The sequence below is a fragment of the Maylandia zebra genome, linkage group LG3 (assembly GCF_041146795.1).
Source record: "Maylandia zebra isolate NMK-2024a linkage group LG3, Mzebra_GT3a, whole genome shotgun sequence".
Classification (NCBI taxonomy): domain Eukaryota; kingdom Metazoa; phylum Chordata; class Actinopteri; order Cichliformes; family Cichlidae; genus Maylandia; species Maylandia zebra.
The window spans coordinates 49183002-49206230 of NC_135169.1; the positions used below are offsets into that span (position 1 = coordinate 49183002).

The 23229-nt window shown below is 40.2% G+C and overlaps 1 protein-coding gene across 4 annotated transcripts in view; it reads left to right on the plus strand.

Moving 5' to 3' along the window:
- The window catches only part of sorcs2 (sortilin-related VPS10 domain containing receptor 2), a 416004-nt gene that overhangs the window by 358487 nt on the left and 34288 nt on the right, over positions 1-23229 (plus strand). For all 4 annotated transcript variants that reach the window (XM_076881972.1, XM_076881973.1, XM_076881974.1 and 1 more), the window contains exons 9-11: positions 13376-13555; positions 20138-20284; positions 22225-22327. In XM_076881972.1, coding sequence (XP_076738087.1) covers positions 13376-13555; positions 20138-20284; positions 22225-22327 — 430 coding nt within the window. The remainder of the gene's footprint in view (positions 1-13375; positions 13556-20137; positions 20285-22224; positions 22328-23229) is intronic.

Here is a 23229-nt window from a genome sequence, read left to right on the forward strand (position 1 = left end):
TTTGAAGGGTCTCCCCATTGAAATACATGGGAAATTTTTGTTGAATAAAGTTGAATAAAATTAAAAATATAAATGTTAAAAATGAGAAAATTAGAAGCAGTCATGTCCAAAATAATAGGAATCTAACGGTGTTTGAATGGTTTTTCTAAGTTGAACGGTTTTGAAGGAGTAGGCTTTCAAAAAACGTACGGAATAGATAATAATAATAAAATGGAATAATAATAAAGATTAGAAGAACAATACTGTGAATGCTTTTCAAGCATTCACACTAATAATAAAGATTCGAATAACAATACTGTGAATGCTTTTCAAGCATTCACACTAATAATAATAAAGATTCGAATAACAATACTGTGAATGCTTTTCAAGCATTCACACTAACTAGAAAGTGCATTTTCTGAAGAAACTGCAGTGTGAATGCTTGAATCTGAATGTATGCATTGAAATGAAATAATTACTGAATTTAAGTTAAAAATTTTGAATGAGATTAAAAAAAACAAAAAAAAAAACCCGAATTTAACCTGAAAACAAAAGTGCTGAACTGCTAAAAGCTGAAGGTTACACAGAAGAAGGAGTTGGAAAAAAGCTGAAAATGTTTTAATTGTAAATTAGAAAAACCTAAGAAATGAGAAAAGAACATTTAGAGTCAGAAAACATCTGAAAGAATATTAAAAGGTCATATTCTTTGAATCACTGAATGACTCAAATGTGATCCCTCCACTTGGACCCACACAGTTTAAAAAGTTTACATCTCTGAGCTTTGAAAGACAAGATGTTGGAAAAAGAACAACGATGGCGACGTTTTGAGGGTAAAATGATGGCTTTAACACTGTGGACACAGCAGCAGTTGAAAGAGAAGTGCTTAAGATGAATCTTGGCAGAGTGAGAGAGAGAGCTCGTTAAGCAGGCAGGTGTGAGCCTGGTTGCTATAGTGACCGCACCCAAGGGCTCCATACACACGGACACAGACATGCACCTCACTTTTGCTGCTTAAAATGAACAGAAAAGTCAGGCCGAAACAAATCGCTCCCAAATGAAAAGTAAAAGTCGTATTGACAAAATTCTTTCACCGTGAGCGACAGCCATGTCTAGTCTACCTAATTCTCAGTTTTCATGCCTGTGGAGTTTATTATATGGACGTGGTGACAGTGTAAAGACACCATGCTCTTCTAATTTTCAAACGAACCTTCTGAGCCATTTTAACATTAGAGTCTATGGAAGAGTTGGAGGGAGGAGGCTGTGCATTGGTGACATTTATGAAAGAACCATAACACCTAGTACAATAGTAAACACATTGGATGAAAGAGGACAGCCATGGCTACGTTTTGAGGGTAAAATCATACCTGTAGAGCAAACGCTGTGGACACAGCAGCAGTTTTAAAAAAGATTTTAAGATTAATTTTTTTGCTCCTCTCACTCTAGCAGTTGAGCTGTCTCACTCTAGCCCCAACATTCCGTCCCATACACACCCATTATAAACTCTGAAACGGGTGAAAAAACATCATGAAACTTAAACTGGAACTGAAGAAAAAGTATAATAGATATTGAAAAGATAAATACAAGTTGAATAGTTGAATGTCTTGTCTTCGTTTTAAAGTTTGAATGGTGGCTCTATGTCAATGTATGTGGAAGTAGTAAGAGTTTAAAAATGAGTAAGTTGAATGAGGATTTGAAGGGTTTCCCCATTGAAATACATTATAAATTTTTGTTGAATAAAGTTGAATAAAATTAAAAATATAAATGTTAAAAATATGAAAAGTAGAAGCACACCATTCCAAAAGAAGAGGAATCTAACGGTGTTTGAATGGTTTTTCTAAGTTGAACGGTTTTGAAGGAGATAGTCGGCGAAAAACGTACGGAATAGAAAATAATAATAAAGATTAGAAGAACAATACTGTGAATGCTTTTCAAGCATTCACACTAATAAAGATTAGAAGAACAATACTGTGAATGCTTTTCAAGCATTCACACTAATTAGAAGAACAATACTGTGAATGCTTTTCAAGCATTCACACTAATAATAAAGATTAGAAGAACAATACTGTGAATGCTTTTCAAGCATTCACACTAATTAGAAGAACAATACTGTGAATGCTTTTCAAGCATTCACACTAACTAGCTGCAGTAAAGGCCTGGCAGAACATAAAAAAGGAGGAAACCCAGCATCTGGTGATGTCCATGAGTTTAAGAGTTCACGCTGTTGTTGCCAGCATAGGGTTTTCTAGACAAATAAATAACTGTTAATAAAATGTTCATTTATAACATTTTATTATCAATCATTTATTTGTCCAGTTACTTTTGAGCCCCTGAAATGAAGGGATATTGTTAAAAATGCTTTAGTTCATCACATTTTTAATATTTTTGTTCAGCTGCATTTGAGTTGTTTGGTTAAAATTCATTGTGCTAATATACAGAACCAAAATTAGAAAAATGTTGGCTCTGTCCAAATATTTATGGGCCTAACTGTATGTATATACACATTAGTTGCAATGATACACTTTCTATTTTTTTAAAAAACAAAACAAAACCAAAAACACAAAAAAACCCTGTGTTATTTGAATCCACAAGCCAGTAAAGACTTACGAGACAACAGATACCCATCTGAATGAATAGAGGCATGCAGCTACAGCACAATAAGTTTCTCTAAAGCAGAATTTCTGAAGAGTGATAAAGCTGTAAAATGAGGCTTTATTTTTATGTGCAGCCAATTTCATAGGAGAAAGACAGGCTGTAGGGTGTATGTAAGTGGCAAAATCAAAGATTTTTTTACTTTAATCTCAAAATAAAAATAAAAACAACTAAATGAGGTAATAGCTGTAGGGCATACTGTAGATGACGGAACTGAATATTTGGTTTTATTAAATGCCTCATTTTACCAGAAAACAGATGTTTTCTGTTGAACATGTCAGGCTTTTGATATAAGTAGATGTATTAAGGTTACTTAAAATGACTGAATGTCTGTCTCTCTGTGTTAGCCCTGCGACAGATTGGCGACCTGTCCAGGGTGTACTCTGCCTCTTGCCCTATGATAGCTGGGAAAGTCTGCAGCCCTCATGACCCTGAACTGGATAGGTGGAAGGGAATGGATGCATAAATGTTAAAAAAACAAAAAAACAACAACTTTATTTAAACTTTCTGGACTTGCATGTGTAATAGTTATACATATGCAAGAGAATTCTCTCCCCAACTGGTCACAGCAGATGGCCGCCCCTCCCTGAGCCTGGTTCTGCTGGAGATTTATTCCTGTAAAAAGGGAGTTTTTCTTTCCCACTGTCGCCAAAGTGCTTGCTCATAGGGGGTCATGTGATTGCTGGGTTTTTCTCTGTATGTATTTTTGTAGGGTCTACCTTACAACATAAAGCGCCTTGAGACAACTGTTGTTGTGATTTGGTGCTGTAGAAATAAAATTGAAATTGAAGAATTTGTCAACAAACAACACTCTCCATTTGCCTTAATTGGTGACATGTTGAGTCAGAGATTATTTGTGTGCAAGGAGTGTTTTTCCAGAACCACCCATTCCAAACACAAGGTCAGCTGTGGGCTAAACGTCCTCGTGCTGCTGCTCCATTATTCCAGTTTTTCTTCTTGTAAATTTCTAACAACACGACTGGAAAGTAATCCTAAAAGGAATCTCATTATAAGATACATGAATAGTTTATTATGACTCTAATGTCTTTAGATATGAGAGACTTAAAGTCTGTTAAATGGGATGTATAATGTTATGTGCACATTAAGCATTTTAGCATCTCCTAGTGGTTAGCTTGGAGACTACCGTCAAGTGAATTTTTCTGTGGCTTGGCTTGTGCATAATTCTTTATTTTCATTGAGCATATTTCTGTTTTGTATTTTTGTAGTTTCACAAGCTCTGGGAAAGCACTGTAAGATGTACATTGGTGAAGACAAACAAGTAAACAGCCCTCAACTTTACTTCCACATCTGACTCATCATTTAACGCTTTCAGTGCCTGCTGCATATGTTTAGCTATCTGTCACTTCGTGCAACAGAACCACGCACGCAGGGGACAGAATAGGATGTATAAGAATCCTATGTGCATCTGTATTACCAGGTACAAGCTGAGTTGAATAAAATGAAAATCAAACAATCTCAGGAGCTGTCAATGACATTGTGAAGCCAGAAGTCCAAAGAAACACTTGTGGCTGTCAATACCACATTTCAGGATTGCAAGGGTGTGTTCTGCTGCAGAGGCAGAATGCTGCAGTGAAGAAGCAGTACATAATAAATGTGAAATAAAAATAATATCTTAAAAAATAATCTGACTTTTTCACATCAGGACAACAGTCAAAACTCTGTGACCCATGACAGCTAATTTTTCAGTATTTAGAAATAAAAGCTTGACCTGTAAGCATTTTGAGTGAGTGCTTATAATTACTAAGAGAATTGATTTTATCTTTAAGAGGTATGTGTAAGACAGCTGGATGAGATCTTAAAGCAGTTAAATCTTTTAGAAAGCTGAAATGTGTGGGCCGACTGTATCAAAGACCTCTTTACTGAATTCAGTAATGTCCACGGGGCATGATGGGGATTTTAATGTGATTAATGGGATCTGTTAGAGTGTGAAAGGAAATGAGCTCAAAGCTGCTGAGAGAGGGTGAGCCCACTGAAGAGGCTATTATGTCCCAGCTGACTGCCGGGGGAAATCTGGCATCAGATGTTGTCCTTTTTTTTTTTTTTTTTCCCCATTAATTAAATGAGCAAGACGTTCCTCGCACCATTCTGACCAAGGCTCAGTGATGTTACTGTAGGAAATGGGACAGTGATGGAGTATAATCTGTCAGAAAGATGTCTGAAATAATTGTACATGAGCCACCGGCAGGAGTATTGAGAACGGGCATAAGTAATAGAAGTTTATAAATCTCCTTCACATGTCAACCAAGCATTTGCTTTTAGCACGTGGCCTGAAATTCAATTTAAGACACTCGTGTTTTCAATTCAGTTTCCACCCTGATGGCCAGCAGGGTGCCAGTGGAAACTGTGGTACTGTTGGTCAAAGAGAAAGGAACAAGCTGAGGTGTTAGATGAGGTGAGAGGAGGGATTGTGTCTCAGCATCCGCTGACCCCACTCTGTGATTGTATGTGACCACTACGCTTCTGAGCGTATGCCTAGCTGCAGGGTGGCTGTAGCTCAGGAAGTACAGCAGGCCATGCCAAGTATTCTTGTGCAAGATACTAACCCCAAGTTGCTCTCCGATCCATCCATTGGAGTATGAATGTTAGCTAGGAGGCACTAAAAGCTTAGAAGAAAGTGAATGTGGGACGTTGTATAGAGCGCTTTGATTACTCTGGGAGAATAGCAAAGCGCTATATAAGAATCAGTCCATAGCTGCTTGGTTTTATTCAACTGTGGCCATGGCAGTAATTGAAACACCTGAATTCAATTATTTGGATATTTGAGTGAATCCTTTAGTGTACTTCATCACAATGGTAACCATTTAGAGCTCCTGTTGTATGTTTCTGAATGGCTGCCTGAAAAGGTAAGACAGGGAAAAAATAAATAAATCAAGGAATGAAGTATTTGGTAACATGATCAACATGGTTGTCCTGCCTTTGTAAGACTTCTCAGCTATTGTTCTCAGTGATCCATGTAGACACTGTGGTCACAGGCTTGTACACCAATCATGGCTACATGATTATACGTGATTACTGTTAAACCTTTTTCTCTTACTATACTTTTACTATAGACTGTAAACATCAACGTATGGAAACAAAACTTTTAGGAGGCACGGCTGAAGCAAGGCAGTCAGAGCACACAATGTATAAGTCACTGTGAAAATCCAAAACAAAGGATTGTTAGGATATGCAAGGGTGAGATGATTGATGGTCAGTCTTGTACGTATGCCTTTAATAGTGAATGTTGTCTGATAACATTATTAAAACCTGCTGTCTCTTTCACCTAAATGTAAAACAAGATGTACGAAAACATCTTTCACTTTCACAATTTCCTCATTTTATTTTATGCCTCCTTCTGCTAGTGTGTACAATTTAAAGTCAGGGGATCCTTATTTTCACTCATTCTTGTGGTTTGTTTTTGCTCCACACAGGGTTGGTAGATTTTTCAGGATGTGCACCCAGACAGTTTCCTTTCATGTGTAAATGTAAATTGAGCTTTACATTCTGCACCGTCTCATTATAGTGTTCTGCCTTTGCCTTTCTAGTGTTATTAGCACTGTGCTGAGTTTGGATCAAGTACACAGTGAAATACACCGCTGTGAAAGAATATTTTCCCTCTTCCTTCCTTTCATATTTATTACTCTAAAATGTTCAGATCATCAAATGAACTTTAATATTATAGCGTATGGCAGATTTAATTTCATGAAAATCTTCAGGTATTTTACTAGCTTAGAGTAAAGAGGTTTTACTGTATATATTAAGCAAATGTTTTTTTAATGGAGGGGCTGTTTTTTTTTTTGTTTTTTTTTTTTTTTTTTACACATGGGAGTCTGAGTACAAGCCTCAAGTGGGAACCTGAGAAACTATCAGTTCTGTAATTGCTTCATTTTTCAGCACTAGTGGTTGCCACTTCAAGAGTTTCACCCACCACAAGGGACCAGAATCTGCCAATTTCCAGAATTCTTGATCGTTGACTGGCAGATCAGCCTCACGCAATCAGGCAGGCAAATCAAGCATGTGAGTGTGGAAAGGACACTCACAGCCACATGGTAACCCACTAAGGCTACATCCACACTAGCCCAGATAGATTTGAAAACAGCGTTTTCGTCTGAAAACGGTACACGTCCACACTAGTGTTTTCAATCATTTTCACAGAGTTGTGTGTCCACATTGAAACGACCAAAAACGCTTTTGGGCTTTTTTTTGTTCACCAATTCTGCTTTTTGTTTTTGTGTTAAAAATTAAAAGACAATTAAGATTGCATGTATCCTTGTTACAATAAGGATTTATTGATGAAAAAAAATGTGGGACATACAGTGGGGCAAAAAAGTATTTAGTCAGCCACCGATTGTGCAAGTTCCCCCACTTAAAATGATGACAGAGGTCAGTAATTTGCACCAGAGGTACACTTCAACTGTGAGAGACAGAATGTGGAAAAAAAAAATCCATGAATCCACATGGTAGGATTTGTAAAGAATTTATTCGTAAATTAGGGTGGAAAATAAGTATTTGGTCAATAACAAAAATACAACTCAATACTTTGTAACATAACCTTTGTTGGCAATAACAGAGGTCAAACGTTTACTATAGGTCTTTACCAGGTTTGCACACACAGTAGCTGGTATTTTGACCCATTCCTCCATGCAGATCTTCTCGAGAGCAGTGATGTTTTGGGGCTGTCGCCGAGCAACACGGACTTTCAACTCCCGCCACAGATTTTCTATGGGGTTGAGGTCTGGAGACTGGCTAGGCCACTCCAGGACTTTCAAATGCTTCTTACGGAGCCACTCCTTTGTTGCCCGGGCGGTGTGTTTTGGATCATTGTCATGTTGGAAGACCCAGCCTCGTTTCATCTTCAAAGTTCTCACTGATGGAAGGAGGTTTTGGCTCAAAATCTCACGATACATGGCCCCATTCATTCTGTCCTTAACACGGATCAGTCGTCCTGTCCCCTTGGCAGAAAAACAGCCCCATAGCATGATGTTTCCACCCCCATGCTTCACAGTAGGTATGGTGTTCTTGGGATGCAACTCAGTATTCTTCTTCCTCCAAACACGACGAGTTGAGTTTATACCAAAAAGTTCTACTTTGGTTTCATCTGACCACATGACATTCTCCCAATCCTCTGCTGTATCATCCATGTGCTCTCTGGCAAACTTCAGACGGGCCTGGACATGCACTGGCTTCAGCAGCGGAACACGTCTGGCACTGCGGGATTTGATTCCCTGCCGTTGTAGTGTGTTACTGATGGTGACCTTTGTTACTTTGGTCCCAGCTCTCTGCAGGTCATTCACCAGGTCCCCCTGTGTGGTTCTGGGATCTTTGCTCACCGTTCTCATGATCATTTTGACCCCACGGGATGAGATCTTGCGTGGAGCCCCAGATCGAGGGAGATTATCAGTGGTCTTGTATGTCTTCCATTTTCTGATGATTGCTCCCACAGTTGATTTTTTTCACACCAAGCTGCTTGCCTATTGTAGATTCACTCTTCCCAGTCTGGTGCAGGTCTACAATACTTTTCCTGGTGTCCTTCGAAAGCTCTTTGGTCTTGGCCATGGCGGAGTTTGGAGTCTGAATGTTTGAGGCTGTGGACAGGTGTCTTTTATACAGATGATGAGTTCAAACAGGTGCCATTCATACAGGTAACGAGTGGGGGACAGAAAAGCTTCTTACAGAAGACGTTACAGGTCTGTGAGAGCCAGAGATTTTCCTTGTTTGAGGTGACCAAATACTTATTTTCCACCCTGATTTACGAATAAATTCTTTACAAATCCTACCATGTGGATTCATGGATTTTTTTTTCACATTCTGTCTCTCACAGTTGAAGTGTACCTCTGGTGCAAATTACTGACCTCTGTCATCATTTTAAGTGGGGGAACTTGCACAATCGGTGGCTGACTAAATACTTTTTTGCCCCACTGTAGTATCTCAGGCCATTAAATATGCTCATGTGTTTCCCTTTTTAATAACCCTTACCTATATTGAGACAACAGTGCTTTTTTCCATCTTTATCACATCCGATTCCTGAGTTGAGTCACAGGATATTCTTTTCCTTCCTACTCTGTTTGGCCACTAAATTGAGGTCTTCCACCCAAGCATTTTCATGAATACTGTCTGCATATATTTACATTGTCACCCCAACAGTCCTTGGTGTTGGTGTATGATTGTTTTTTTTCTTCTTTTTGTGTTGTTTTTTTAGTCCCTCTGGTAGGTGGAGGACTATCTCTGAATGTTAAAAAAGCATCTGAAGCTAAAGTTTAGACATTTTTCAGTTCCAACTCCTCCCAAGCTCCATACTGCTGCCTCAGATGAACTGTCAGCCAAAAACAGGCTGCAGCGCAGGGCTTTAATGGAGGACTGGAATAAAGAAGAAAGAAAGAAAAGGTATATGGAGTTGAAGATGCAAGGAGAAGTAAATGAGGTGGAATATTTGTGTTTGAACTGAAACATGATGGTGTCATTATGAAGACTGCTCATTTATTTTTTCATTTAGAGGCAGTGTTGCATGGTAATGTGTTATACAGGAATGACAATATATCTGCCTGGAACGTGCAGCATAACAAACGATGTTCTACTTTCATCATATAATAGTTATATTCTTTGATGGTTTGTGGTTGAGTGTTGGCAACTTGATTTGCTGATTAGGCATTTTGACATTGTTTTATGGTTAAATGTTTAACTTACTGATTGCCATTGTCACAGTCTTGTGTAATTTGAGCAGCAGTCTTGCATGTTAATGCATGAGCAGTGCCAGAAGTCTGTAGATGTTAATAAAGACTAATTTGTTTTGAGTTAGCAGACACTGGCAGGAATAAGAATGACCACAAAAACAAACTTAACTGAGCTGAAAAAGCATATAAGACAGTCCAGAAGAACTCAAAGTCCAATAGACAAATGAAACAGAAATCCAGACGAGGACTGTGAGGCAAAGCCAGGACTAAAAAGGACACGGGGAAGTAACTGGGGACAGGTGGAACCAGCAGAGATGGGCTGTATACAGAAAAAGTGAAGTTACAGTTGAATATTTAGGTATTGTGCCGTTTGATGTTGCACTTCGTAGATAGTCCCTGTCCAACTAACATACAGCCAATTTCACACAGACACCAATCTTATGTGTCTCAAAAAAGAGCTTGTACTTTGCTGTATGCCTCATTAATTTAGAGTTGGAATGAGTTGCCTGTTTAATAAGGGACGTTAGACCAGATTAATCTGTCTCGTGCTGCCTGTTTGATATTCTTTAATAAATGCTGATAGACTCTTTCTGTACATCTTCACCTCTTTGCACTCCTTCCTGGCTGAAGAATTGTAAAATATTACTTTTGTATTTGTCACCCAAATATTTTCCATTTGCTGACAATGAAAATTGCTGGAGGAATTTCTTTCAGAGCCATTTATCAAGCAAAAGTAGGAAAACATTATGACAACCCCTCAAGACACAAAAGTTTGTGTTGTCGGGTTCAAAAAGTAAAAGTACTCCTGCAGAAAAATATTCCCCATTAGTCACATTAGTCTATTTGCAGAAGTTTGAAACTGAGCCCATTTTAAATACTTTATATTCTCTTTAAGCTTCAGTAGGGTAGGACTATTTAGCTCAGAAAAAGACCTAAATCTTAATTTTAAAAAGAATAAATGTATTTCTAACATTTTTAAAATCACATCTGAATTAATAGGTTTAAGCATTGTGTGACATTGATAAGTGTGAATATGGAATTATAAACAAATACAAGATGTTGTATTTGGAAACCACCTTATTTGTTTAAATTGACTGTTTTATAAAGAAGGATTTAGCAGGAGCTGATGGTTTCCCTGCACCATCAAGGCTTTTCTTGCTGATGTGCCTTTCACACTACTCCCAACTCATCTTCATCACACATGTTGACCAAGATGGTTAGTACAAAGAAAGCTGAGGTATCAGTGTGTGCTTGTTTAATTGCTAGTCCTAGTTCTGTTCTGGCAACTGATCTCAGAACAGTGAAAGCAGAGGCATCATCTCAGTTTCCCATTAATTCCCCATCAAAGAGGGGAACTGATCAGAGATTTGTCCACCATGCACACACCATGCACAAACAGCCACAGTTTGCATTTGAACTTGAAAAGTTAAAGCCATTCTTAACGGGATATGGACACGCACCTGAATCTGGCCAAAAGCAGAGTCGAGACTGCTTGCACTGTTAATAGTCAACTGCAGCCACAAGTTGGTGGATGATCTGATATCCTCGTGTTGGTGTTGTTCCCAGACCATCATGAAAATGTTGTTCCAGGTTCAACATTGCAAGTGACCAATCACATTGTTGTGATGTTATTCCTTTGCGCGCCAAGCCATTCGTGCATTTATGAAATTCCAATGTTGCAAGGACAATATCAATTCTGCTTCCTGTTTATTAAAGGGTTACAGTTAGGGTTAGGGTCAGGGTCTGTTGATCGGCGGACAGAGGCGGTTTCACGCAGCTTAAGTACAGTTTTTTGTTTTACGCCGGTTTTTCCCGAAGTCGCAAAACTATGACGTCACAACATTCTGATTGGTCACTTGCAATGTTGATCCTGGAACAACATTTAGTATGATGATCTGGGAACAACACCAACACGAGGATATCAGATCAACCCAAGTTGGCAATGATTTGAAGGATAGATGCAAAAAGGTGAGGGGCTGTGGGACAGAATGCTGTTTGAGATGAAAGGAGAGAGACTGTGTTACTGTTACGCCCCGTCCCCTTTAGCCCGGGATAGCCACTGGCCAGAGGTGCAACCTTTTCTCGGAATAGTGGAAGAACACGGGAAAAGAGTGTAACCGCGCATAAACCAGTCACTGGAAGGCTCACGGGGTTTATTTCACCAAGCCAAGCAAAATACTTGCAGCACACAGCTGAGCCGGGAAGCTAAAAGCTTCGGAGTCTCCGAGGCCAAAATAACAAACAAAAACCCTCCCCCATTCTAGTAACAAAACACCAGGGAGGTCAGGTGTCGTATTTTCTTTTTCTTGATCAGGGAAGTAATACCCCAACCTCCCTGGCTTTCCATGAAACGGGAGAAAACTGGTCAAACAAAAATGGCGGAGAACCCCCTACCTGCTTCCACGGCAGTCCCCCGCGATCTCAATATCCCAAACAGCAGAGGGGCACAGAAACACTATCACACACGCCGCTCAGAGCCTCCAGAAGTCCGCTCAACCTTTCCGAGCTGCCGTAGCGCGTCGCAGGGAAGGGGGGGCTAGCGTGTGAGACACGGCCGTTTTGATCCCGTGGCTAACGAGCCGTAACGCTACTCAGCTGCGTCACCCAGAACCCGAAAGACGTGACAGGAAGGGGGAAAGGGAAACAACAGCATTCTCCCACAGGGAGCGTCTCCTAGCCATATCAACAACCGTAACAGCTGCATTTGAACTAATGTCAATTTTTAGATTTCACAAGACAAGCACTGCTTGCCTTGTTTGCTATTGTTCTGTCTACATTATTGTTTGAACTTACACACGGATTCAGTATGTTGCTCAAGGATACAAATGCAATACAATTACATTTTCCACACTTGGCCAGGCAGGCTTGGCTAACCTTTGTCCCTTAATAAATAAAAGAAGAAGAATTCTTTATATACAAACATTGTCTCTTCCCATTCCCAGAGTAACAAATACGGCTGTATTTAATAAGCTGCTTAACACTTTTTGCACCAATCTCACACTGTGGTACAATAGGTGTGCTGGCATTGCCATAAATAGCAAAAGACTCAAGAGTCTCTTATAAGACCATACCATGTGTCCTGTTTAAAAGCTTTGTGTTTACAAGTGTTTAAGTTGTTAAGTCTTTTATTGCTCACAGTTCTGTTGGATTCAAAAATCGAACTTTTTTTTACTTTCAGGGAAGCATTAGTGGTTTTCAGGTCACAATGTTAATTCTGCACAGTAAAAAAATTAAGCTAAAAGGTACCCAGTCCTTTCAAATGTGTCACCATGGGTCCTGAGACAGCATCCGTCCATAATCAGCACTGTGGCAATTTGCAGAAAGCTGCTGAGTGACTCAGAAAGAGTACCTTTATGAATATGAAGATCAGCATATGGCTTTCAATATTGCTATTACTTGGAACCACCACCATAAATCTAAGGGTAATTGAGCTTGAGTGTTTTTCATAAACAAGATGGAAGCGTGTCAGTGATTATAGACACACCTTCTTGGCTTCGTCTCCAAATGTTATGTTAATGTAATCACTAATAGAGAGAAAGTGCTGAATTGCTCTTTGATCCTTCATTACAGTCTTTCATGAGTGATGAAACCATTTTCATCAGAGTCTCAAGAGCTTTGTCAGATACACCTAACGGTATTCTACACTCCAGGAAACAGTGTTCAGTGGGTAGAACCCTTATTCGTCATCTCCCCCGTTTTCTGTTGAGTTTTTTCCTCACTCTCTACATTTGTATTTATCCGATTATGTTCCCTGGCTTGCTGCAAATCACTGTCAAAGTTCTATGAATTACACTTGCTTCTGTTACTGATTTATCTATTCTCACTCTCCTTTCTTTTCTTTATTCAGTTTCTTTTTTCTGTCTTCTCTCCATCTGTCATTACTTGCTTTCATTTTCTTTGTCAGTCATTTCTCTTGTATTCATTATCTGTCATTATTACCTTATTTTCTCTTTTCTTTCTCTGAGCTTACTTTGTTATTCCATCCCCTTTATTCTCTTTATTCAGTTTCCTTCTTTTACGCTTCTTTTCTCTTGTTTCACTCCCAAGAGCACTAATTTTTCTGTTTCATTCTCTAGGATGTTCAGATAGTGAGCACAGATGAGAACCAGGTCTTCCTCGCCCTCCAGGAGTGGTACCAGTCAGACACATACAACCTGTACCAGTCAGATCCCGAAGGCATCTACTACTCCATCGTCCTGGAAAATGTTCGCAGCACCAAGCAGCCAGAAGAGAATGTTCTCATTGACATTCTGGAGGTAAGATGGGGTTGTAATTTTAAAGCACAAAGACTCAAAACACTTTAAAAGTGATTTACTTGTCAAATTGCTATTATTTCTCTAATGAAATAACATCCAAAGCCTGGGCAACTGTATTATAATACACAATCAGTACAAGAAAAACAGAGAATATTGTTAACCATATCCTTGCGCATGTTCATTGACCTGAACATGCGCAAAGTTTAAAGTAGAAAAGAGTAATGTGAATGTTAGGAAGCACTTTAACTTTTTGTTGTGAGAAACGAGTGGGGCGATGGTGGCTCAAGAGTTGGGAGTTCGCCTTGGAAGGTTGCTGGTTCGAGCCCCGGCTTGGACAGTCTCGGTTGTTGTGTCCTTGGGCAAGACACTTCACCCGTTGCCTACTGGTCGTGGTCAGAGGGCCCGGTGGCGCCAGTGTCCGGCAGCCTTGCCTCTGTCAGTGCGCCCCAGGGTGGCTGTGGCTACAATGTAGCTTGCCATCACCAGTGTGTGAATATGTGTGTGAATGGGTGGATGACTGGATGTGTAAAGCACTTTGGGGTCCTTAAGGGACTAGTAAAGCGCTATATAAATACAGGCCATTTTCTAAGTAGTTTCTTACTTCAAACGTCTCTATGTTGTTTTCTTTCTAAACTAAACACCAGTTTCTTGACTCTGAATCTTAATACATGTTTTAAAGTCTTCTGTTTTTATATGTGTCCCTTATGAGGAAGTCAGGCTAAAAAGTTGTTATAGTTCCACAAAACAGTATTAAAATAAAGAGTTTTGTAAGCAGACCTGTGGGTTTAAGAGGGAAATAGGGAGAAAAAATGACAAAATGTAAAAACTATTTTTATGACAGAAAATTCCTGTTGATTGCAGAAGGGGTACACTGTGTCCTTATAACCCACCCATTAATGCACCCCGTTTGGATCTTTTAATCAAACTGTTTTCCAGCCCAGGTCATGGTGGTGGCAGGCAAAGCTACAAAGCTTAGGAAGCTGGGTCATTTTTCCTGGACAGCTCTTCTAACCCATATTGAGTGATCAGGGGACATACAGGGAGTGCAGAATTATTAGGCAAGTTGTATTTTTGAGGAATGATTTTATTATTGAACAACAACCATGTTCTCAATGAACCCAAAAAACTCATTAATATCAAAGCTGAATGTTTTTGGAAGTAGTTTTTAGTTTTAGCTATTTTAGGGGGATATCTGTGTGCAGGTAACTATTACTGTGCATAATTATTAGGCAACTTAACAAAAACAAATATATACCCATTTCAATTATTTATTTTTACCATCCATCCATCCATTCGCTTCTGCTTATCCTTTTCAGGGTCGCGGGGGGCGCTGGAGCCTATCCCAGCTGTCATAGCCAGTCTGTTGCAGGGCCAACACACAGGGACAGACAACCATTCGCACTCACATTCACTTGCACATTCACACCTAGTGGCAATTTGGATTTATCAATTAACCTATCCCCACAACCTTCATGTCTTTGGACGGTGGGAGGAAGCCGGAGTACCCGGAGGGAACCCACGCAAACACGGGGAGAACATGCAAACTCCACACAGAAATGATGTTGGAATTGAACTCAGGACCTTCTTGCTGTGCGGCAACAGTGCTAACCACCGTGCCACCGTGCTGCCTTTATTTATTTTTACCAGTGAAACCAATATAACATCTCCACGTTCACAAATATACATTTCTGACATTCAAAAACAAAACAAAAACAAATCAGCGACCAATATAGCCACCTTTCTTTGCAAGGACACTCAAAAGCCTGCCATCCATGGATTCTGTCAGTGTTTTGATCTGTTCACCATCAACATTGCGTGCAGCAGCAACCACAGCCTCCCAGACACTGTTCAGAGAGGTGTACTGTTTTCCCTCCTTGTAAATCTCACATTTGATGATGGACCACAGGTTCTCAATGGGGTTCAGATCAGGTGAACAAGGTGGCCATGTCATTAGTTTTTCTTCTTTTATACCCTTTCTTGCCAGCCACGCTGTGGAGTACTTGGACGCGTGTGATGGAGCATTGTCCTGCATGAAAATCATGTTTTTCTTGAAGGATGCAGACTTCTTCCTGTACCACTGCTTGAAGAAGGTGTCTTCCAGAAACTGGCAGTAGGACTGGGAGTTGAGCTTGACTCCATCCTCAACCCGAAAAGGCCCCACAAGCTCATCTTTGATGATACCAGCCCAAACCAGTACTCCACCTCCACCTTGCTGGTGTCTGAGTCGGACTGGAGCTCTCTGCCCTTTACCAATCCAGCCACGGGCCCATCCATCTGGCCATCAAGACTCACTCTCATTTCATCAGTCCATAAAACCTTAGAAAAACCAGTCTTGAGATATTTCTTGGCCCAGTCTTGACGTTTCAGCTTGTGTGTCTTGTTCAGTGGTGGTCGTCTTGGCCATGTCTCTGAATATTGCACACCTTGTGCTTTTGGGCACTCCAGTGATATTGCAGCTCTGAAATATGGCCAAACTGGTGGCAAGTGGCATCTTGGCAGCTGCACGCTTGACTTTTCTCAGTTCATGGGCAGTTATTTGGCGCCTTGGTTTTTCCACACGCTTCTTGCGACCCTGTTGACTATTTTGAATGAAACGCTTGATTGTTCGATGATCACGCTTCAGAAGCTTTGCAATTTTGAGACTGCTGCATCCCTCTGCAAGATATCTCACTATTTTTGACTTTTCTGAGCCTGTCAAGTCCTTCTTTTGACCCATTTTGCCAAAGGAAAGGACGTTGCCTAATAATTATGCACACCTGATATAGGGTGTTGATGTCATTAGACCACACCCCTTCTCATTATAGAGTTGCACATCACCTAATATGCTTAATTGGTAGTAGGCTTTCGAGCCTATACAGCTTGGAGTAAGACAACATGCATGAAGAGGATGATGTGGACAAAATACTCATTTGCCTAATAATTCTGCACTCCCTGTATAAACCCAAGTTAAACGTTAATTCCTTACTCTTCTCCACATTAAGCATGCCAGGAAAACTTTCACATTACAAGGCAGCTATGCTATGCATTTGTTCATTTGTGTATGTCCTGAGTCTTTTGCCAATTTCTCCAGATAAATGGGCACAGAAGACGTGACACAAAGGGTGGAGGAAGAAAGAGAGAGGGAGCGTTAGAGGGGAAAGAATAGGCAGTGGATCATCTCCTCCTTCCCATGTGTCATCCCTTGCTCTGGGCTGCGCTTTCGTCACAGGCTGTAGATATAGATAGAGAGGTGAACAATATATGTGGGATGAATAAAGACAGATTGAAGCAGAAGGACTATAAAATACAGACAGGAAGAGGTTTGAAGCCAGACGTACAAAGAGAATACAGGCAGGCTTATGTACTTTGATTTAAACGATTTGTTTCTCTTGTGTGGACATCAGTGCCACTGAGAGCTGAGGAAGGCTATAGAAGCAGACATATCTGATATGCTGCCTGGCTTGGTCTAAATGTTTTTGTTCATTATTGTTTCAGTCTTTTATATTTTATCTTCAGAACCTAAAGCTAACAATATCACAGCCACAAAAACTATGCAGTAGATATTGATTTCTGTGAATTAAACTTTAACAGTCCAGTGGTTTAAACCTTAATGATGGTTAAACGGCATATTCTATTTGATATTATGACTCAGACTCTGGAATTCAAAGTTACGTTAAATTCCAGTTTTAGATTCCTTTATCTAGATTACAACATAAAACCAGTACCGGTAATATTAAAAACTGAACTAGCACACATAAAAAAGCAATAAATCAAAGTGTTAATGTCTATAGCTTCTGTTCCTTGTAGGACATCAATGAGGTAAAACACATACTGTATATTGTGGGTTATCACACCCCTGCATGCCCTGGCCAAAGACACCTGTATTCACACCTTTAAGGCAGATGATGTGATGACATATGCACAGCTCTTCCCACACTTACACAACCCTGTCATCGCAGTCATCCCTCAGTTTTGTAGCTGCCCTTCACTGAGCTATGCTACACAGAGGAGTATCCTGAAAGTCTACCTCATTCTGCTCCTTGAGGGAACAGAAGTTACAGACATCACACTTTGTTCCTTTTCAGTCATTTTACTTGGTACAACACATATAGTGTGGGAAATATATACAGGCCCCGGAAAGCAGCCACCAGACCTAAGTGGGACCTAGTGCATTGTAGACTAAGCAGAAAGGACAAAATAAGGTAATGAAGGAGCGATCACTTCTAAGTGATAGAATTGAACATGTTTGCAGCATAAATATCATCCACAATGACCCCTTTAAAAAGAGCCCCTGAATTTCCCAATTCTCATTCATTACCTCATATTCAATTCAGCGTTATTTATTTAGCCCCAAATCATCAGTCGCCTCAAGGTGTATTCTATTATAAGACCGGGCAACATAACAGAATAAATACCTAAAATAATACAATAATAATAAATAAAATGTGCTCTCACACCCAGAGGCAAAGAGAGACTCTTGGAGCGTTATGCCAGTAAGCCTTCATAATCCACTGGGAGAGCTTCTGTTTAGAAAGAGCTCTACTACTGACTGGATTAGCAAAGCAGGCAATCAACTGGTCAGATAAACACACATTCTGAGTGCAGTCAATGTATATATTCAGTACTCACACCAGACACAGAAAAAGCAGCCTCCTCTGCTCCTCAGAAGCCAAAGGAAGGAGGCAGAAACTCAGAAGCTCAAATTTCAGAGAGCTACAAGCCACAGGAATAACCTTAGGTAAATGTTACATTCATACATAGTATAACTCTGAGGCCAACAGAAAACTGTGTTCAAGAAGGCAAAGCATGAATGTCACCAACTGGCTTTGTAGAACCCAAAGCAAGAAGCAACGTAGTCTTATATGAAAGGAACTTCATATATACAGACTTAAAGATTCAGTTGGTGCACTGTATACCTGCTGTGACCCCCATTAAAGCAATTATGATTAGCACATATAGATGTCAAAAAAATTTAATGATAGAAAAGGTAAGACCTTTATCCAGCAGTCCCTGCAGGAATTTTAAAACATCCACAATAGAGCACTGGAATGGGAGAATGCGTCGGTTTTGGCTCCATTGCTCAAAGTTCTGTTGTTTGTATGCATACAAGCCTCTAGTATATGAAGCTCCAGCACTCTAAATTTTTGCCGCCACATGTGGGTGAAGACCTGGTTACCAAGTTTGACCTCTCAACAGGCAAGTATGCAGCTGCCATAGTTCTGAGCATGGATGAATCACCTCCCCTCCCACCTGAGAGAGGAGGTCCTGCAGAGAGGACGGCCTCACTGCCAACACACTGATTATCTCTGCATACCACAGCTTTGCTGGTCACCAAGGGGCCACTAGAATCTGAGAGAGGCACTGCTGAGACACTCTTTCTTGAATTACTGGTATCATTTCCTTTGGGGGAAAGGCATACAGGAACATGTCAAGGAACATGCGCTATCGCATTCATCCCCAGAGGTGCAATAATAGTTGGTTATGGAGAAGTAGGGGCAGTGAGCAAAGAAAAAAGATCTACTTCCACTACACCAAAAAGATCCTGCGAGATATCCCATACCACATGTGTTCTACTGAGTGACTCAGCTGGAAGAGAACATTCCCTTTGCTTGTTGAACTACATACAAGGGTTTGGCTAATACAGCCTAATTTGTTTTACATGACCTCTAGCTTAGTATTAGCCAATGTTAAGCTGCTGTCAGTCAGCTGATTGAATTTACAACTTTGTCTTTATTTTAGCATCTGTGTCACATTTTGTTTTAGTAGTTAACATAAATTCTTGTTCTGTGAGAGGTAGCAAGAATAAAAGGAAAGCCCATAAAGTTGATTCTGTTCATCTGGACGTAATTTTTTCAGTGGGAAAAATGTTTCCTCGCACATCCAAGTGATTCTTGCTTCCCTGGCTGCTGTATCCGTGGGGATTGTGTTCACTCTGTGTTGTATAGCCCTGATGACACCCAGTTTGTGCTCCAGTGGATGATAATGATCAAATCTTACATACTGGTATGTGTTGGTTTACAGTAAACATGATCATCCAGAATCAGTTTTGGGGGATTTCCTTACCTGGATGATTGAGCATGCATCAACACAATGAAAGGAAAGATTTGTAAGAGGGTACTGAGACCTAGTATGATGTATGTTTTGGAGATGGTGACATTAATAAAAAGACAGGAGGCAGAGATAGAGATGGTAGAATATATTAAGATTGTCATTCGGGGTGACCTTCTAGGGATAGGATGAGATGATCTGCTGCGGTAACCCCTATAGCAGGTGTAGGGGAACTCCAGGCCTCGACAGCCAGTGTCCTGCAGGTTTTAGATGTGTCCTTGACCCAACACAGCTAATTTAAATGGTTAAATTACCTCCTCAACATGTCTTGAAGTTCTCCAGAGGCCAAGTAATGAACCGGCCCTTGAGGCCTGGAGTTCCCCCACCCCTGCCCTAGAGGGAGCAGCTGACAGAAGATTAAGCAGTAGTTACATATATACCACATTTTTTTTCAAAATGACTTGCATCATGTTCAAAGATTTCTTTAAAAGGGCAACAGAAATAACTTTTTGCAAAATTAACCCAAGCTATGAAAAATCTATCTCATTCTGTCAGGTACGTGGAATCAAAGGAGTCTTCTTGGCAAACCAGAAAATTGATGGAAGAGTGGCAACTGTAATAACTTACAACAAAGGACGTGACTGGGAACCCTTGGCCCCACCTACCACTGACATGAATGGCAAACCTGTCAGTTGCAAAGCGGTAAGCATCCATCTAACCAAACTAGTCTGTACTCAATACAGATTTTTACAGAGTACGTTAGTACTGCACATAGTCATGCATATTGTACATAGTAGTAGTAGACACTTGGCTTAGACTTTGTATCTATAAACTGAAGTGCAGATGCAATCTTGCACAAGCAGCAATCAATCAGACTGTTCAGACCTGTTGACTAGGTTGTTCAGAGTGTAAGCATAAAGTAAGCGAAGGAAGGATGAGTGTTGTACATTGAAGGATGTGTTTGAGATGCCCTCCTAGCTTTGCCATCCATCTTGTCAAAGTTGCTGCTGTAGGGGTAGGCTAGTCAGCAAAGAGCAATGAGTCACCCGCAGTCTGATATCCATACATCATACCTCGCAGGGAGATAGAGGGGGTGTGAGTCTGTTCTTTTATTTGAACCATCGCTTCAGTCAGCTGACACATCTGGAGGTAGGACACAGATATCAGTTTGAGACTCATTTACCATCTCTGAGCCGTGGTTGGTCGCTCTGATATTGACCTCTCTTCCCTTTAGCCTCTTCCATACCTCAACAGAATTACCTTGCCTGGATTCCAGTTATTACATCTATCAGTCAGAGAGGCGGCTTTATTTCAAAAGCTGACATCACATGTATTGCCTCACTGACATCACAACTCACAGAGATAGACAAAGCCAGATAGCAGATGTACTATCTACTATCTATATGTCAGTGTAACAGGCACGTGCTGTCAGCTGTAGCCATTACCTGACAGAGACTGGTTAAGAGAAATGACCTCTATACACAGGAGAGGTTTATCGTTTCGGAATGCGGTGTGTTGTAGTTTGCGTGCTCCACGAAGCACCACAAAGAAATGTGCAGATGCTAAAAGATTTTTATATATTTACTGAGCAATTCTGCACAAAGCACATATAGCCAGACACTGGCAAAATTACATAGGGTATAAAAGGTTAATTTGTTCCCATTCTTAAACCCCATTCCTATAAAACTCCTACCATTAATGATTGCGTCGATCTTAAATGTGATCAGTGTAACATGCTACATGCCACAGGCTTTTAAGGTGGCAAAAATTAAACCATTACTTAAAAAGCCAGCACTTGCTGTTTTAGTTAATTATAGGCCAATCGCCAGCCTTCTTTTTATTTCAGAAATTCTTGAAAGAGTAGTTGTAAAACAGCTAGTTGTAGGTACAGTTGGTACAGGTAAAGTCAGACACACTAACATTTTTTAAAACAGTGTTTAGACAAACAGCACTACACCTCTGATGGTACTTAACTTACACTGCTGAAGAATACGTCCTGTGCTACCTAACCAACAATTTGTCTTCACTGCTTTGGAATCTATGAGAAAGCATACTGAAAACCCTATTTTGGAATGAGCCAAAGTGATGTAATATACTGTTTGTAATTCATAAAACAGAGATGGATCTTGGTGAGTAATGATCTGATGCAACCAACAAGTCTTCAGGTTCTTATAGATCAAACTTGCTTTCCAGCTATTTGCAAACACTGGTTTTTGATATATTATCAGAAACAGTTCATGACAATCTTTTGTGCAAAACAATACATTTCTATTGAAACTGCAGTCAACATCCTCGGCATTAGGGTTTGAAGCAACAAGTGGAAATGTAATTCATAAAATGCCTAACGTTTGCACTGGTGACTCTCCACTCTGATTCTCATATTTGAAATGAATTATCATTCATTAAATATCTGTCACAAATACAGTTTGATTAACAGAACTAAAACCCTTTTGAACTGCGATTAGTTTGCAGTGGGATAATCAGGTATCTGTCGTAAGACTCATTAAATATTGCTGAGCGAGTGCTCCGGTATTCAGTAGACCCACTATTTTACTCTAAGTACTTTGGGCCACATTGAACATTGTTTTGGTGGGTGGATCTGAGTGCTTCCTAAGTTCTTTCTACATGTGTCTCCTCTGCAGCCGGACTGTCACCTCCACCTCCACTTGCGCTGGGCAGACAACCCCTATGTGTCTGGGACTGTCCACACCAAAGACTCTGCTCCCGGTCTTATTATGGGTGCTGGTAAGTAAACCTATTTTTATTTATGTAATTTTTTATGAGCTTCCTCCACTTGTTTTCACTTTATGTAACTTGTTTCTTGAATGTTCTAGAGGGGTTGGCTGTGTCTTTGTAGATTTAGAGGAAGTGTATGATAGGGTGCTGAGAGGAAGTTGGGATTTGCAGAGAAGTATGTGAGGGTGGTGCAGGAGATGTATGAGGACAGCAAAACAATGGCAAAATGTGTCATAGGAATTACAGAGGGGTTCAAGGTGGCTGTGGTATTAAATCCAGGATCAGCTGTGTGCCCCTTCTTGTTTTCTGTGGTGATTGAGGTCTGAGTCAGGTTGGGGTCTGGCAGGAGTCTCTGTGGACTACGATGTTTGCAGACAACATTTTGATCTATAGTGAGAGTAGGGAGCAGGTTTTCATTGAGAGTAACCAGGATAAACAAGATTAGAAATGAGTACCGTATTTTCCGGACTACAAAGCGCACCTGAATATTAGCTGCACAAGCTAAAATCAGGGGAAAATTCTGTTTTGTACATACATTAGCCGCACCTGACTGAAAGGCGCAGGTGTTTTAATGTTTACTTACCATATGTAAGAGAATATGCACAAAGGGGATTATCAGGAAAGAGATGGCTGTTTGGGAACACATCCCTTTGATTAATATATACAAGTACAGGTAATTACAAGTACGAAACATGTACTGTGCTTTATAAACGAGTAACAAATGTAGTGTATAACAATGACCTACAGCACACCAGAAAAATAGATTTGGCCTACCTTTTAGGCTCAGGTGCAGTGACACAGCTTTAACAAGAAGAAAAGTCAGTCATTCACCACCATCTTTCTCTTCTTCCTGCGCACTAAAACCACCAAAGTCCTCTTCTCCAGTGTCGGAAACAAACAGGCTTAGGATG